At 43.1% G+C, this 15,329-nt stretch overlaps 1 protein-coding gene across 2 annotated transcripts in view; it reads right to left on the bottom strand.

The window, feature by feature from the left end:
* Nucleotides 1-3,427: 3,427 nt before the first annotated feature.
* Nucleotides 3,428-15,329, bottom strand: part of TPX2 (TPX2 microtubule nucleation factor) — a 30,275-nt gene continuing 18,373 nt past the window's right edge. Inside the window, exons 5-17 of one of the 2 annotated variants that reach the window (XM_073580749.1) lie at nucleotides 10,817-10,936; nucleotides 10,624-10,734; nucleotides 10,267-10,400; nucleotides 9,997-10,154; nucleotides 9,397-9,574; nucleotides 9,161-9,299; nucleotides 6,708-6,924; nucleotides 6,497-6,595; nucleotides 6,042-6,215; nucleotides 5,817-5,963; nucleotides 5,628-5,739; nucleotides 4,969-5,156; nucleotides 3,428-4,161 (exon numbers count right to left, since the gene is read on the bottom strand). In XM_073580749.1, the coding sequence (XP_073436850.1) occupies nucleotides 4,051-4,161; nucleotides 4,969-5,156; nucleotides 5,628-5,739; nucleotides 5,817-5,963; nucleotides 6,042-6,215; nucleotides 6,497-6,595; nucleotides 6,708-6,924; nucleotides 9,161-9,299; nucleotides 9,397-9,574; nucleotides 9,997-10,154; nucleotides 10,267-10,400; nucleotides 10,624-10,734; nucleotides 10,817-10,936 (1,888 nt within the window). In that variant the 3' untranslated portion in view covers nucleotides 3,428-4,050. The remainder of the gene's footprint in view (nucleotides 4,162-4,968; nucleotides 5,157-5,627; nucleotides 5,740-5,816; nucleotides 5,964-6,041; nucleotides 6,216-6,496; nucleotides 6,596-6,707; nucleotides 6,925-9,160; nucleotides 9,300-9,396; nucleotides 9,575-9,996; nucleotides 10,155-10,266; nucleotides 10,401-10,623; nucleotides 10,735-10,816; nucleotides 10,937-15,329) is intronic. The other variant, XM_073580750.1, reaches the window with a different exon arrangement.

Raw genomic sequence — 15,329 nt, 5'->3', positions numbered from 1 at the left:
ATCACTCCGCCCCGCTCTGTCACACTGCAGGCCCGCTGGGATTGAAAGTCCAGAACGTGGTTGTGCTTCTGTTTAAACAATAAAAATGAAGAGAGGATGATGAATTTAGTTATCTTCTTGTCAGATAATCCCTGCACATAAAATTTTCTCCTCAGAAAAGTCCATGGCACAGGGTGGTATCCTTCCGCTGCTTCCCCACTGCTCTCACCATTGGCTTCTGGAAAATTGAAACTTCACTTTTCCCTGGACAAAGGAGCTTGATAGTAGAATCAAAGTGGTCCAGGGTGGTCAAGGATCTCTTGTGAACTGAATACTTTGAGTGGACCTCCAGTCGCTTTATGGGTCGCTTTTAAGATATCAGACCGGGAGCTCTTGACTCCTGCTGCCTACATAGCCAGGGTTCTAGGCCTCACCCCCATCACCTATGTATTTGTTATCCATTTGTGATTGCTTACTATGAGCAGCAGTTACTGAGCAAAGAGTTTTTCCTTTCACTCATTTTTAGCAGAATGAGATGACAGAGGGACATGGATTGTGGGGAGACGATAAGTCCCATAGTGGTCAGGAGAAATTTGAGAGCGAGTTCATACTGGACTTCCCATCTACACATGAGCCTGAGTACTGGACTTGTTGTCAAGGCTTGGGATTATGTAACACAACTGCCTATAATGAAGGGTGTGGGGATAAATGTATATACAGTTGTGCTCAAAAGTTTACATACCCTAGCAGAATTTAATTTTCGCTTTCTTGGCCTTTTTTCAGAATATGAGTAACACCAAAACTTTTTCTCCACTCCTGGTTAGTGGTTGGGTGAAGCCATTTATTGTCAAACTACTGTGCTTCCTATTTTTTAAATCATGACAACCTAAATGAGCCTGATCAAAAGTTCACATACCATGTTGATTTTCGCCAGATGACATGCACAGAAGTTGACACAAATGGGTCTGAATGGCTACTAAAGGTAACATCCTCACCTGTGACCTGTCAGCTTTTATGTGGCTCAGTGGTTAGCACTGCAGCCTTGCAGCACTGGAGTCCTGGGTTCGAATCCCACCAAGGACAACATCTGGAAGGAGTTTGTATGTTCTCCCCATGTTTGCGTGGGTTTCCTCCGGGAACGCCCATTTCCTCCCACACTCCAAAGACATACTGATGGGGCTCACAATCTAAATTCCCTATCGGGGACAGTGATGAAAATGTGTAAACTGCAAGCGCTGCGGAATATGTTAGTGCTATATAAAAATAAAGATTATTATGTACACACTGATTACAAGCAGAGCAAGTTTCTAGGAGACAGACTCTTGCATCTTTCATCCAGCCACTGATGTTTCTGGATTGAGTCATGGGGAAAGCAAAAGAACTGTCAACAGATCTACAGGAAAAGGTAGTTGAAAAGTATAAGGAAAGGGATACAAAAAGATATCCAAGGAATTGATCATGCCAGTCAGCAGTGTTCAAACTGATTTTCCATTTGTTAATCAGGGGGATGTGTAAAAACAAAACCATGGTAAGGTAGACCAACAAATTTGCTCCACAACTGCCAGAAAAATTGTTTGGGATGCAAAGAAAAACCCACAACTAGCATGAGCTGAAATACTGGACTCTGAAAACTAGAGGTGTGGCTGTATCAAAAGGCACACTAAGAAGGGACTTGAAGAAAGATGGGCTGCATGGTCGAGTCGCCAGAAGAAAGCCATTATTGTGCAAATGCCACAAAGTATCTTGCCTACAATACACAACACAGCACAAAGACAAGCCTCAAAACTTCTGGAACAAGGTGATTTGGAGTCATGAGACCAAAATTGAACTTCCTGGCCACAACGATAAATGTACATTTGGAGAGGTCAACAAGGCCTATGATGAAAGGAACACCATTCCTACTGTAAAGCACGGAGGTGGACCGCTGATGTTTTGGGATGTGTGAGCTACAACGGACAGGAAACCTGGTCAAAGTTCAAGGAAAGATGAATGCAGCATACCAGCAGCAAATACTGGAGGAAAATTTGCAATCATCAGCCTGGAAGCTGTGCATTGGACATTCCAATATGACAATGATCCAAAACACAAGACCAAGTCGACATGTCATTGACTACAGAAGAACAAAGTGAAGGTTCTGGAGTGGCCATGTCCGTTTCCTGCCCTCCATATCATTGAGCCACTCTGGGAAGATCTCAAGAGCGCAGTTCATGCTAGACAGTCCAGGAATTTACAGGAACTGGAGGCTTTTTGTCAAGAGCGAGCAGCTTTACTCTGAGAAAATAAAGAACCTCATCCACAAGTACCACAAAAGACTTCAAGCTGTCATTGATGTTAGAGGGGGCAACACACAATATTAAGAAGTGGGGTATGTGAACTTTTGATCAGGGTCATTTGGATGTTTTATGTTGTCATATGATTTAAGAGAAAACAGTAGTTTGACAAAAAATGGCTTCACCCAACCACTAACCCATGAGAGGAGAAAAAGATTTGGTGTCATCATTCATATTCTCTGAAAAGAGGCAATTCTGCTGGGGTATGTAAACTTTTGAGCACAACTGTACATTAAGTGGGATGACATTAAATCAGGAACACATTCACCAACTTTGTGCAAAAAATAAATTGCTGGAATGCTTCTTAAACATTAGCCAATTCATGCTGCTCATATAGTTAAGGAGCAACCCATCTGCTCTAGTTTGGGCAGAATAACAAACAAAAAGGGAGACCTCTGTTAATCATGGACAGAGGGGCAGGGAGGATCCACAGGGGCCAGCCTCTTAGTGTAACGGTACCCTAAGCGATGCACCAGCGCAGCGATCCCGACAACGATATGGAATGCTGGTGCATCGCTAAGTGGTCGCTAGCGAGCTGCCACACAGGCAGATCTCTCCAGCGACATAGCAGGGGTCGCTACTTACCTGTCAGATGAGGCGATCCTGACGTCCTCTCGCCCGCGTCCACGCGTCGCTCATCAGCGCCACAGGAAGCGCCCGACGAGAAATGGTCCAGGACGTTCTCACGTGATCAGCGATAACCAGCGGGGGAGCCGGTCGCAGGTATCAGACATAGCGATATCGCTGCTGCGTCACAAAACTTGTGACGTTTCAGCAATATTGCTAGCGATCTCGCTGTGTGTAACGAGGGCTTTAGACTTATCACTAGCAGAATTTCAGAGTAAAAGATGTCTGGCTGAGAGGACAACCAGTGTTATACTTGCTGCCCATGATTCAGGAAGCACAACTTAGCTGTCAGGATCCCTTTAAATGAAAAAAAAAAACAAAAAAACCTACTGTACTGTGTGAGCCAAGATAGTAAAGGGTAGCTTAAAAACAGGGCAGTGAGGGCCTAGCTGAAAGCTCACTAGCTGTATACGATCTTGTGGTCATAACATGTTGGGAGTTGTTTCTTTATCAAGACTCTTTACAGCCCTGATTATCGAAGCCGAGACACATTCTGCTTTATAAATAATCCATATATTTACAGCACTAAGTGAGGAAAAAACCCCCAGACAGATTACCCCACTAAAAAGGTCACACGAGAGCAGTCGGTGCAATTGCAGACACAGCGACCTCAATGAAGATCTGTAAAAGGAGAATTCCGTCTGCCTGGTATTAACGTCTACAATACCAGACATAGCCAATGGACACAAATGGTGGGGGTCCAGGAAGGAAGCAGACACGTTTCCAGCCCCTTCCCTGACATGACTATTGGATCTAAATACAACGTTGACAAAGTTTTGGCTAATGGTGGTTAAAACTGTATGAACAGTCACAGGATGATGTTTATTACAAAAATTACATTGTACACTAAACCCCACTCCTCCCCACCTCCAAAAAAAAAAAAAAAAAAAAAAAAAAAGCATTAAAACGAAACAAAAAAAAACAAACTCCTAAAAATAGGTCAAAGTATTTACAGAGACTTTACATCACCCTACAGCATGTTCCCCATGAATAGGACTTAAGTAGATTTATTTTTTTCATTTTCCCCCAGGTTTTTTTTTTTTTACAACTGGACAATCTGGCATGTATGAATGCAAAATACTTGAGCTACCAGGCATGGACATCACTCCAGCAGCTAAATATTAAAGCGGTCTGAGAACTTAGGAGTTTTGGGCACAGTCAAGGGAACGTCACTCGTCTTGACATCAACATGCTTGAATTTTCTGATTGGTTGAGCTTTGTGAACCTAAAAAAAAAAAAAAAAAAAAAAAAAAAAAAAAGTTACATCCTGATAGGGAACACACTAAGTTTCTTTATGCAGAGTTCCACCTCATTTGCGCAAGTAGAAGCACTGACATTAAAGGGAATCCGTCAACCCATTTTTGGACAATCAGCTGCCGGCACTGACATCATGGGCTTATCTACAGCATTCTGTAATGCTGTAGATAAGCCCCGATGTAACCTGAATGAGAAGAAAAACGAGTTATATATTATACTCACCCAGGGGCAGACCGGTCTTGGTCCGATGGGTGTCGCGATGTGGGTCCTCCCATCTTGTAGCAGTGACATTTTCTTCTTTGCTTCCTGTCGCGGCACCGGACCAGGTCAGAGGTTTGGCACCTGCGCACTGCAGTGCTCTGCCCTCAACAGGGCAGGTAAAGTACGCCTGCGACAGAGCTGTGACGGGATGCAAAGAAGAGGATGTCACCGCTACAAGATGGGAGGCGCCGGACTGCAACACCCATCAGACCAAGACTGGACCGCCCCTCGTTTTTCTTTCAGCTTATATCAGTGGCTTATCTACAGCATTACAGAATGCTGTAGATAAGCCCATGATGTCAGTGCCGGCAGCTGATAGTCCAAAAATTGGGGGTGACAGATTCCCTTCAAGACGTTGTACTAGGGCTAAAGATTGCCTGCAGCAGTATCAGACCAGAGCTTGCCTGCAGTGGACACATGTTCCCTGTGACATCCACAATGCAGCAGTCAGGGGATATGACTTCCTCAGCCACTTTTTTTTTTTTTTTTTTTGGGGGGGGGCGGGCGCACATACCAATTCATGTCTTAGTCTATTGAGTTCTTCCTTTTCCTGCTCTTCTTGCAGCCGACGTTCTTCCTCTTCCATGAGGCATTTCTGAGTCTCAATGTCTGCTAAGCGTTTTTCAAATTCCTGCCGTTCCCTGGCACGTCTCTCTGTAGCAAGCTCAAAGTTTTCTTGAACTATGGAACCAGAAAGGCTCTCTAAGTTTGGGAACAAAGGAGAGAATTGGTGCAAAAAGGAGAAAGGTGAAGGGACAAATAGTTGGAGGGTCAGGGGCTTCAGGTCAGGACCCATTCAGCCCCAAGTTTGGCCTCACAGTGGCGCCCAGTGATAGAACCAAGAGCTGGGGTGCGACTCTGTGGAGAAGATACTTAGGACATTTTGACCGCAGATTTTTTTTTTTAACTTTTTTTTTTTTTTTTTTTTTTTTTACACCGAATTTGACAAGTCTTAACAATCGAAAAAGTATGCGTACCCCAATCTGAATAGATGTGTCGTGATGGCAGGATAAACTAGTCGCTGCAGGTAATTTTATGGGACACATTTAAATGGATGAAAGTTCTCCACGAGTTGCTCCCCACGCTGGCTTATAGTGAAGTGTCAGAGCCACCGATTTGATAATGTACATCTAGACAAAGGGTTGTGTGTTTGTCCATTACCAGTAACCATACCTGACAACATCCGGCTGTCTTTCTTGGGCACAAATGGCTCCTGGTTAGTCACAGTGTTGGGCCGAGCCTTAAAAGCGGTCATTTCCTTTTGCTGCTTCTGCTCTTCTTTCATCTGGAAATGGGATAGAACTTTTTGTAAAATTGAAACTAAAGCTTCACAAGTCTATGGGATACAGAGGAGATCTTCACCTGCTGCTTCCACCTTTGCAACTTCTGCTCCCCACGTTTATCTATCTGCAAGTTAAACGGTTCTTGTGAAGTCACCTCCTTCACCTTCTTCTCAGGAAGGGCAATGTGGTCAAATTGAGGCAGAGGCTGAGCCTTGAATTTTGGAACCTTGGCAGATCACAAGACAAAAAGGTTTAGGGCAGGATCAGGCCATGGAGAACGATCTCTCACAGGGCCCACACTTACATCTGGATTTCTGAGCTGGTCTAGTTTCTTCTCCTTCTCTTCCATCCTTTGCCGATCACGTTCATTGAATGAGAAGGGGCAAACCTCCACTTGTTTCTGCTCAACCAACTTGGGCTTAAAGGGCACCCCGTAATGGGGCATTGGGTTGGCTTTTATGATAGGTGGAGGTTCATCCTACAAATGGCAACATATGTTTGGTTATTACAAGGCCCATTTCTGTGTGTGTCAATAGATTTTGGACTGAATATGTCCTGCAGTGGTCTGTAAGCTTTATAAAATTTATTTTTATAGTGGTTGTTATGTAACAATCTGTGGGTTGACATCACTTGCTTCACTACGCTGCTTATGATACCTCACTGTCTGGTTATTACTATAAACAATTTGCTGACAAAGAAGTAGAATCCACATGGCTTCTACAAGTAAATGGTTTAAGGAATACACAAGAGATCACTTGCCTTCAATTCCTCCCAGGTTGGTACACGCACTCTGTTCTTAAGTGCAAAAGCTGGAGACTGTGGCACAGTGTTTGGCAGCGCCTTTTTATCGGGAACCCCCTGAAAAAAAAAAAAAAAAAGTAATACTATATTTCACCCCCCCTCCCAGTTAAGAAAAAAAAAAAAAGCTACAAGATAATCAAGCAAAGCCTGGCGGCTGAAGACCACTGACCACTACGTCTGATAGAATCTTGCTGGGACAAGGTTTGGAATGAAAGATGAAAGGCTCCTCTTCCTCGCCATTTTTCTTCTCCCGCTGCTGAAGTCGCTTTTCAATTTCTAGATTAAAGCCTATGGGCTTGGTGGGTTCTTTGACAGGGGGCTTCTTTGGAAGGAGAGGGCCACCTTCCAAGATCTTTGTATTAAGCTCTTGGGCTTTAAATTTATATCTTAAGAAAAAAAAAATATATTAATATTTCATAATATTAGTGTGCGCTTGGAACACTCATAAAGAGGGAAATCTAAATTAGGTAATTATAGAAGAAAAAAAAAAAAAACACCTCTTATAAGTGCTCTTTATGTAGCTGGATAATAGCGAGAAAATAGCAATTAGAAATAAACAATTTTAAGACCTCAGAAGAGCTTAAGGGAATATATATTACTGGTGGCAATCTTAGTTCCAACCTGAACAATCATTAAAAACTAAAAAGGCATGAGTGAGGGTAAAAACCTGAAAATCACTGAATAGGTTATATACTGCAGGGTACTTCTCCCTGATAGCAGTTTAAAAAACAAGTCAAAGTCAAATTGCAGCCTGTGAACGGCTGTGCAGAGTAGCCGCAACAGTAAATGCACAAGTCAGAGAGCGGTACCTGTAAAGAGAATGCAATGCGAAGTCCTTACTCCAGTAAGTGGTGCAGGTTAAAATAGCGCTTTTTGCTCCAGCGCTTGGAAAAAGAGGGGGGGGGTTTGTACACAGGGGTATAGACGAGTTACAGGGGCTGCCCCGGCCGGTGGCAGCCTCCTGTCAGTGTACCTCCAGCTGTGGTCCCCGCCGCAACCACCAGCAAGTGAAACCGACGTGGTCATGTGCTGACTCACACCATGAAGGTCCTGTATACCTGGAGCAGCTCACAGACGCCGGGAGCACGAGAGGCCGCTCACGTCTGCTCCAAAGCTGGAGGTGCACTGACAGGAGGCTGCCATCGGCCAGCCCTGTAACTCGTCTATACCCCTGTGTACAAACCCCCCCCTCTTTTTCCAAGCACTGGAGCAAAAAGCGCTATTTTAACCTGCACCGCATTATCTTTACAGGTACCGCTCTCCGACTTGTGCATTTACTGTTGCGGCTACTCTGCACAGCCGTTCACAGGCTGCAATTTGACTTTGACTTGTTTTTAAGCTGCTATCAGGGAGAAGTACCCTGCAGTATATAACCTGTTCAGTGACTTCAGGTTTTTACCCTCACTCATGCCTTTTTAGTTTTTAATGATTGTTCAGGTTGGAACTAAGATTGCCACCAGTATAAAATATATATATATATATATATATATATATATATTTTTTTTTTTTCCCCCTTAAGCAGTTCTGAGGTCTTACAATTGTTTATTTCCAATTGCTATTTTCTCACCATTATCCAGCTACATAAAGAGCACTTATAAGAGGGTTGTTTTTCTATAACTACCTAATTTAGATATCCCTCTTCTTTATGAGTGTTCCAAGCGCACACTAATATGAGTTATTTTACCTTATATCTTTGACACCCTTGTGACAGGTGTCTTAGCGTTTGCTGCTGGAATTACACTCATACACAAGAACCACTGAATCTCCATTTGTATATATTAATATTGGATGGCATCCTACGGATTTCAAACAACAACCACTTCCTAGGACAAGCCATCAACATTAGACTGGAGGTTATAGGGAGCCTAGAGTCTTGTCACATCTGCCAAACAGGTATTTGATGGTACAGTGTTACCGTTGTGTCATCTGCTAAGTCGGAGCAGTGCAGGAAATTGCTGAATTGTCATATTGAAGTGAATAGGACAATGTTGCAATCTCTCATTTCCTGGGGTTCAGAAGGATCCCAAATATGTTTTCAGAGTCTCTGCTACCATCCCTTTAGTGAACCATCAACATTAAAACACTTTAGAATATAAATGCAAGTTTTGACGTATGCCCCAGATAGGTGACAACTAACTTTCTGATTGTAAGGGTTCTGGAGTCGCCCATTTCAATGGGGCGATTGTCCTAAATTTGCGCAATTACTCTATTCAAACAGGGCATTGCAGAGGCTCATTCTTGGAATTGCTGGTGGTCCCGTGGAGAAGTATTATGTTGCATTTGTGGACAAACTCTTCTTTAAAGGGTTTGCGTTAAGTTTGTAAGTTATGCAAGGATAACAAGAAATAAATTCAAAAATTACAGTGTGTCCAAAGCTCAGTGAATGCTTGACCTCCTTTCCAGTCAAACTCGATCTTGGGATTGCTAGGGGTCCCAACGATCGATCCAAAGCCATTGGGAAGTTTTCCCACAGGCATAGAATTGTGAGTAACTTACAAATTAATAACAAAACCTTTCACCATCAACCCAACTTGTTTTCATTAATATATACAGATATTGGAGACAGCAGGATAAGACTTAAAACATAGCTGAAGTGGGTAGAACATCCTCCAGATTACTCACTGCTGCAGTTTTGCCAATTCCTCCGCTTCCACTTCTGCAGAACTCTTGCAGGTGACAGGTCTTAGCCTCTGCCTGGTCGTTAATATAGGGGTCCTTGGGTTTGTAATCTTTAATCTCACATTTTTAATAGGTGACGGACCTGTAACAACATTCTCATGAAATAGAAGCCACAAAAAAAAAAAAAAAAACAGTAAGAGGTTATTCAAAACAACTTGTTCGTCTGATAGTCCACCAACCTTCCATCTCCTTCTGCCGGCTGCGCAGGTGGAAGCGTTCCGGTGTCTTTCTGCAGAAAGCCAGAACTTGCTCAGCAGTAGAAACATACTCCCCGGTAGTATCCTCATGTTTCCTTTTGTTACTTTGAGACAGGTTGAAAGGTTTGGGAATGGTGCGACCACCTTTTGGTATATGGGACTAAAAGAAAGAACGGATATTGTTCCAGTTAGCTAAGCCATAGTGGATACCTGGAGTTTGTGAGCAGTTTATTTTGTCGGAAGATATTAGTGATGGGAGTCTGTGGATAGGGTCATTCAAAAGAAAGGCATTCATAGAAAAAACAATTTACTAATGATCAGATTGTCTAACCTGAGCAATCATCTCACAGAAAAGTCCCTGAAAAGGGAAATTTTGCTTTCCCAACACCAGTAAGAGCTGCAGGCAGCTGCCGTTTCCCATAAAACAGCCACTGTATGAGCAATTTGGGGAAGAATTCTCCAGACGAGTCATTTACTTTAATGTTGATCCACTGATCAAGGTGGTTTGCCTTTACTGACTTTATATGCATACCAAGTCTAATCCATGGACAAAATAGGTTCATAAAAAGTGGGAATACTTACTGGAGAAGGAGGGTGTTTGCGGAGCTCGGAGGTAAAGTCCACTTGTTTGTACTGCTCCCCACTTGTCTCCTCTTGATGTCGTTTCATGCGGTCATCAGTGTGAAAGTGAATGTCTACAGGTTTGGTGGCCTGAACAGGCACCTTCTTCAAGGGCTGACCTATAGAAGTAAAGAACTTTAATACAACAATTATTTCTTCAAGTGCTCTTGGATTGTGTGATGTGGATAACAGCAGGCCCATCTTCGAGCTACTGCAAGTTCATTCCTGTACCTGCTCCAGCCAAGGCTGCCTTCAGAGATTCCTCATTCTTCTTAAGTCTCTGAGCAAGCTCCTGTTGAAGCTGATGCATCTTCTCCAGTTCTTGTTCCTCTGAGTTCTTCACTCTTAAGGGCATATTTCTCCTCCTAGAAGCATGAGATCCAAGGTTAGAAAGCAGAGCTTCTTAATACTACAATGTCCCGATCCCGACTTCACGTGGTCAACAGATAGCCCAAATATAAAAGGCCAAGGCTTGAGTAGCTCAATATTACATCTTGAAGATCTGGGCAGGTATCCTGACCCTCATACTCCCCATGACAGAATATGAGACAGCTGACCTATACCCATCAAGAGACTGTTCTGACATACTTGAGAACTGTGGGGGTTAATGGCAAAATCCGCTTAGACGATGTGTCAGCCACACTGCTGGACAGTCCTTTGTTGATGGTAGAATCTGCAGATTTACATTTGACAGCATTCCTGGAAGAAATATCACACATTAAAGGCCTGGGGAGAATTTTCTTATTTGGTCCAAGGTTTCTTATGGTGGCTAGACACTTACAACCGCTGTCGTTTATTGGGCGGGTGCCCCTCCTGTTTAGGAGTGACCTTCTTTCTTTCAGCTCTGATTTTTGCCATGTGCTTACTCCTCTGTTGTGCAGATAGGCGTTTCGATGACCTTCTGAAAAATATATAAAAAGAAAATTCCAGTAGTTTGGTTAACTTTTCCTGCACCGATGTGCCAAAGAAGCCTACAACAAAAGAACCTTCCCAAATGTAAGAAACCAGACGCTGAAAGAAAGTGTTAAACTAAAGTAGACATGGACAAAGTGCGACCCACATGTGGCCCTTTGGCTGTACCAGACTAGCCCATGGACTGAGACACTGGCCCACAAGAAGCACCACACGGCCACCCTCCCCTGCTTGATATCACCACTATCTACATGCTCAAAGCAAATAGCGGTGAATATAATGGAGGATGGAGCCACCAGCTCCTCCTTCCACTAAGTGTTCGACAGACAGCAGGCACAGTGACTTCACTACATTACATCTGCTGTGTGGAGAGTCAGTGCACACAGCAAAGATCGGGGCGCTGGGGAAACGGGAGCAAGATATGCGTTTTTATTTATTATGTGTTACTGTAAATAGGGGCTCATACTGTATATGAGCAGGTGTCCGTACACTTCTGCTCAATATTAAAAGGGAACCTGTCCCGTCTTTGCTACTAAACTGCCCCCCCCCCCATTGTCTTGTTAGTGATTCACATCCCAGCTACAAATGTGCAAGCTCCGAAGCCGCCGAGTCAGTGGCAAGTCGGGAAGACAGTGGCGCATATAGCGTGTGTGCTCACTGACTCCGCAGCGCCGGAGCATGCGCACATAGGATATGAAGCTGGGACGTACACCAGATTCAGTGCGCATGCCCAGAAAATGGAGTGATTGCACAAATGTGGGATCTGAGGGGAGATTGCAGTGATGGGAAGGAATTATAATGCGATGGGCGTGGAGAATGCGAAAAAGGCATTTGACTGACTGCGACTGAAGAGTTCGAGATCCCCACCGCTACAACTGAAACAGAAGGTTTTTGGGGAAATCGTCAGAGCATAAAAAGCGATTTTTGAGATAAACATGTGGGCTTGTTTTTTTTGCGGGCCAAGTTGTACTTTTGAACAACACATTTTGGTTTTAACATTTTGTGTGCTGGAAAATGGGGAAAAAAATTCTAAGTATGGTGAAACTGCAAAAGAAAAAAAAAAAAAAAAAAAAGTGCAATCCCACAACGGGCTTTTGATGTGCTTTTTCAATATGTTCACTAAATGCTGACCTGCCATTATGATTCTTCATTACGAATTTACAGACGTCAAACATGTCTAGGTTCTTTAATATCTAAGGGGTGAAAAAAATTCCAAAGTTTGTTAAAAAAATTTTTTTATATATATATATATATATATATATATATATATATATATATATATATATATATATATATATATATATATATATATATATATATAATAATAATATTGCGCCATTTTCCAATACCCATAGCGTCTCCATTTTTCATGATGTTGAGTTGGGTGAGGGTTTATTTTTTGTGCGCCGAACTGATGTTTTTAATGATACCATTTTGGTGTAGATACTATCTTCAGACTGCCCATCACTACATTTTAATGCAATGTAGCGGTGAACAAAAAAAAAAAAAAAAAAAAAAAAAAAGGAAAAGCAAATCTGGTGTTTAGACTTTCTTCATTAGGCCGTAAGCAAATCGGTTTAATTTTTTTTTTTTTTTTTTTTTTAAATACTGATCAGGTGATTCCGAAAGCGGCGATACCAAATGTGTACGTTTGATTTTTCTTAATGGTTTTATTTTGAATGGGGCGAAAGTGGGGCATTTGAGTTTTCAGGTTTTAAAAAAATTTCTTAATTTTTGGCATGCTTCAATAGTCTCCATGGGAGAAGGAATGGTGCTTGATCTCCAATGTCTGGAGATAATTTGTCTCATTGCAGCTAAAAAATACTCTAAATAGTCCCTTTTTAATGGTAGAAATGGATATAGGGAATATTGATAGTAATATTGAGAGTTCAGGAAGTTAGTGCTGAATAAGTTTATTGAAGAGATCAAACAATCCTGTCCACAATTTGGATATTCGGGGGCAAGACCACCAGATATGGGTCATGTTACCTACAGTGGAGTCACATCTCCAACACTTATTTGTTATATTAGGATACATGCGTGAATGCGGTCTGGCGTCCGGTACCTTCTGGAGACGATCTTGTAATTAGTATCCTGGATGTGACACGATAAAGATAATTTATGAGTAGGAGTGAACGATTTATGCCAATCAGAAGTACAAATGTTTTTACCTAGCTCCTTCTCCCATTGGTCTTAATAGGCAACACTGGTCCCGGTCCCCAGCACCTCTTCCCTCCTCAGCGACCCGCACAACAAAGAAATACAACGCAAAGGAAGTCTCCTCCCAATACAGATATTTTGAAAATCAGTTAAAAGGTCTGCTCCACGCCTCATGGCTGGTAACTGAATGATATAGACTATGGCGGTACACCATCCAAGCCTGACCAGATGAACGCCCTGGTGTAAAAAGACTAATGGTTTTAAGCCTCTCGGGGGAGACAACCTGTCTCATCTGGGACAATGGATTATTTAGTGTACCTAAGGGCCCAGTCACATAGCGACTCACCAGCGATCCCGACAACGATATTAACGTGTCAGGATCGCTGGTGAGTCGCTACATGATCGCTGGTGAGCTGTCAAACAGGCAGATTCACCAGCGATCAGCGCGGCGTCACTGTGTACTTGGTTACCAGCGCGCTGATGCAGGGAGCTGGTAACTAAGGTACACATCAGGTTTCTAAGGGACGTGCGTCCCTTAGAAACCCAATGTGTACCTTACTTACCAGCTCCCTGCATCAGTGCGCTGGTAACTAAGGTACACATCGGGTTTCTAAGCAGAGCGCAGTGCTTAGAAACCCTGCGTTTAGCTTAGTTACCAGCTGATCGCTGGTCTCCCACCTGTCACATGCAGTGATGCGAGGTGGCCAGCGGGAGACCAGCGACAAAAAAGAAAAAAAAAAAAAGTCCAGGGCTTTCCTACAGCGATACCGGCAGGGGGGCCGATCGCTGTCACACACAGCAACCTCGCTGGTGAGATCGCTGTTGTGTCACAAAAATTGTGACTCAGCAGTGATCTCGCTAGCGAGATCGCTATGTGTGACGGGGCCCTAAGAAATGGAAACCACTATCACCCTGAGGATTACAGAGTGTAAAGGCAACAGACCCGGAGCAGGTGATATTTTAAATTTCCTAATGATTTTGTCCCAGGTAATAATTTAAAAAAAAAAAAAAGTCATGATATAGAGGCTTTAGGGGAGATGTTATGGATCCAAAAGTATGTTTGCCCCAAAGTAGTTTAGAAAGTGGGACGGGATTTAAGTGTTCCTCCAAATCAGTCCATTGGAAGGCTTGATGATGTGCCAAATGCTATTTAATATTGATGCTCTATGGTATGCCACAAAATCCAGGACACCCATGCCCCCTGAGGTTTTAGGTCTCGTTAAAACAGTGTATGATAATCTAAGTTTGGATGCCCCCCAAATAAATTTAGAAGAAATTGCTTTAATCTGCAAAAAAAAAAAAAAAAAAAAAAAAAAAAAAAAAAAAAAGACTTTGGGTAAATTATAAGGAATAGTCTGGAACAGAGAATTCTAGGTAAAATGTCATTCTTCAGAATGTTAATTCGACCAAACCAGGAGACCGAGAGCCTGGACCATTGTGATAAATCATCTTCCAGGTTTCGCAATAGCAGCACAAGATTAAGTGGGTAGATCTGTGAAGTATCTACTGGAATTGTAATACCTAAATATTTGATACGGTCCTGTCTCCATTTAAAGGGAAATGTGTAGCTGAGGTGTGAGGCCTCCGTTTCCAGACTGTTCAAGTTAAGGATCTCTGACTTAGAGATATTTACCTTAAAGTTAGAGAGTAGAACGAATCGATGTAACTCCGCCAGAATCACTGGTAATAGGGAGATTGTCGGCGTTGTCATGTATAGTAGTAAATCGTCGGCAAAGACGGACATTTTGTGTATTGTATATAACCAATTGAAACTACTGATACGGATGCATTGGCCCTAATGGCATTCTCCAGTGCCTCCATCACTAAGACAAAGAAGGGGCGAAAGTGGGCATCCCTGACGGGTGCCATTGTAGATTGTAAGAGGTTTGGAAAAGCTTCCATTAAGGCTACTTTCACACTTGCGTCGGTACGGGCCCGTGGCAATGTGTCGGGCCGACGCACGTTGTGAAAGATTTGCACAACGGGGGCAGCAGATGCAGTTTTTCAACGCATCCGCTGCTCCATTGTACTGTCCAGGGAGGAGGTGGCGGAGTTTCGGCCACGCATGCGCGGTTGAAAATGGCAGAGAACGCTCAAAAAAGTTACATGTAACGTTTTATGTGCGCCGGCCGCCAAAACACGACGCATCCGTCGCACGATGGATGCGACGTGTGGCCATACGTCGCTAATGCAAGTCTATGGAGAAAAAACGCATCCTGCGG

The sequence above is a fragment of the Dendrobates tinctorius genome, unplaced genomic scaffold (genome assembly GCF_039654945.1).
Source record: "Dendrobates tinctorius isolate UK_male_01 unplaced genomic scaffold, ASM3965494v1 ptg000065l, whole genome shotgun sequence".
In the NCBI taxonomy this organism is placed as follows: domain Eukaryota; kingdom Metazoa; phylum Chordata; class Amphibia; order Anura; family Dendrobatidae; genus Dendrobates; species Dendrobates tinctorius.
The sequence above is the reverse complement of the archived record's forward strand: the minus strand, read 5'-3'. Positions and strand labels throughout refer to the sequence as shown.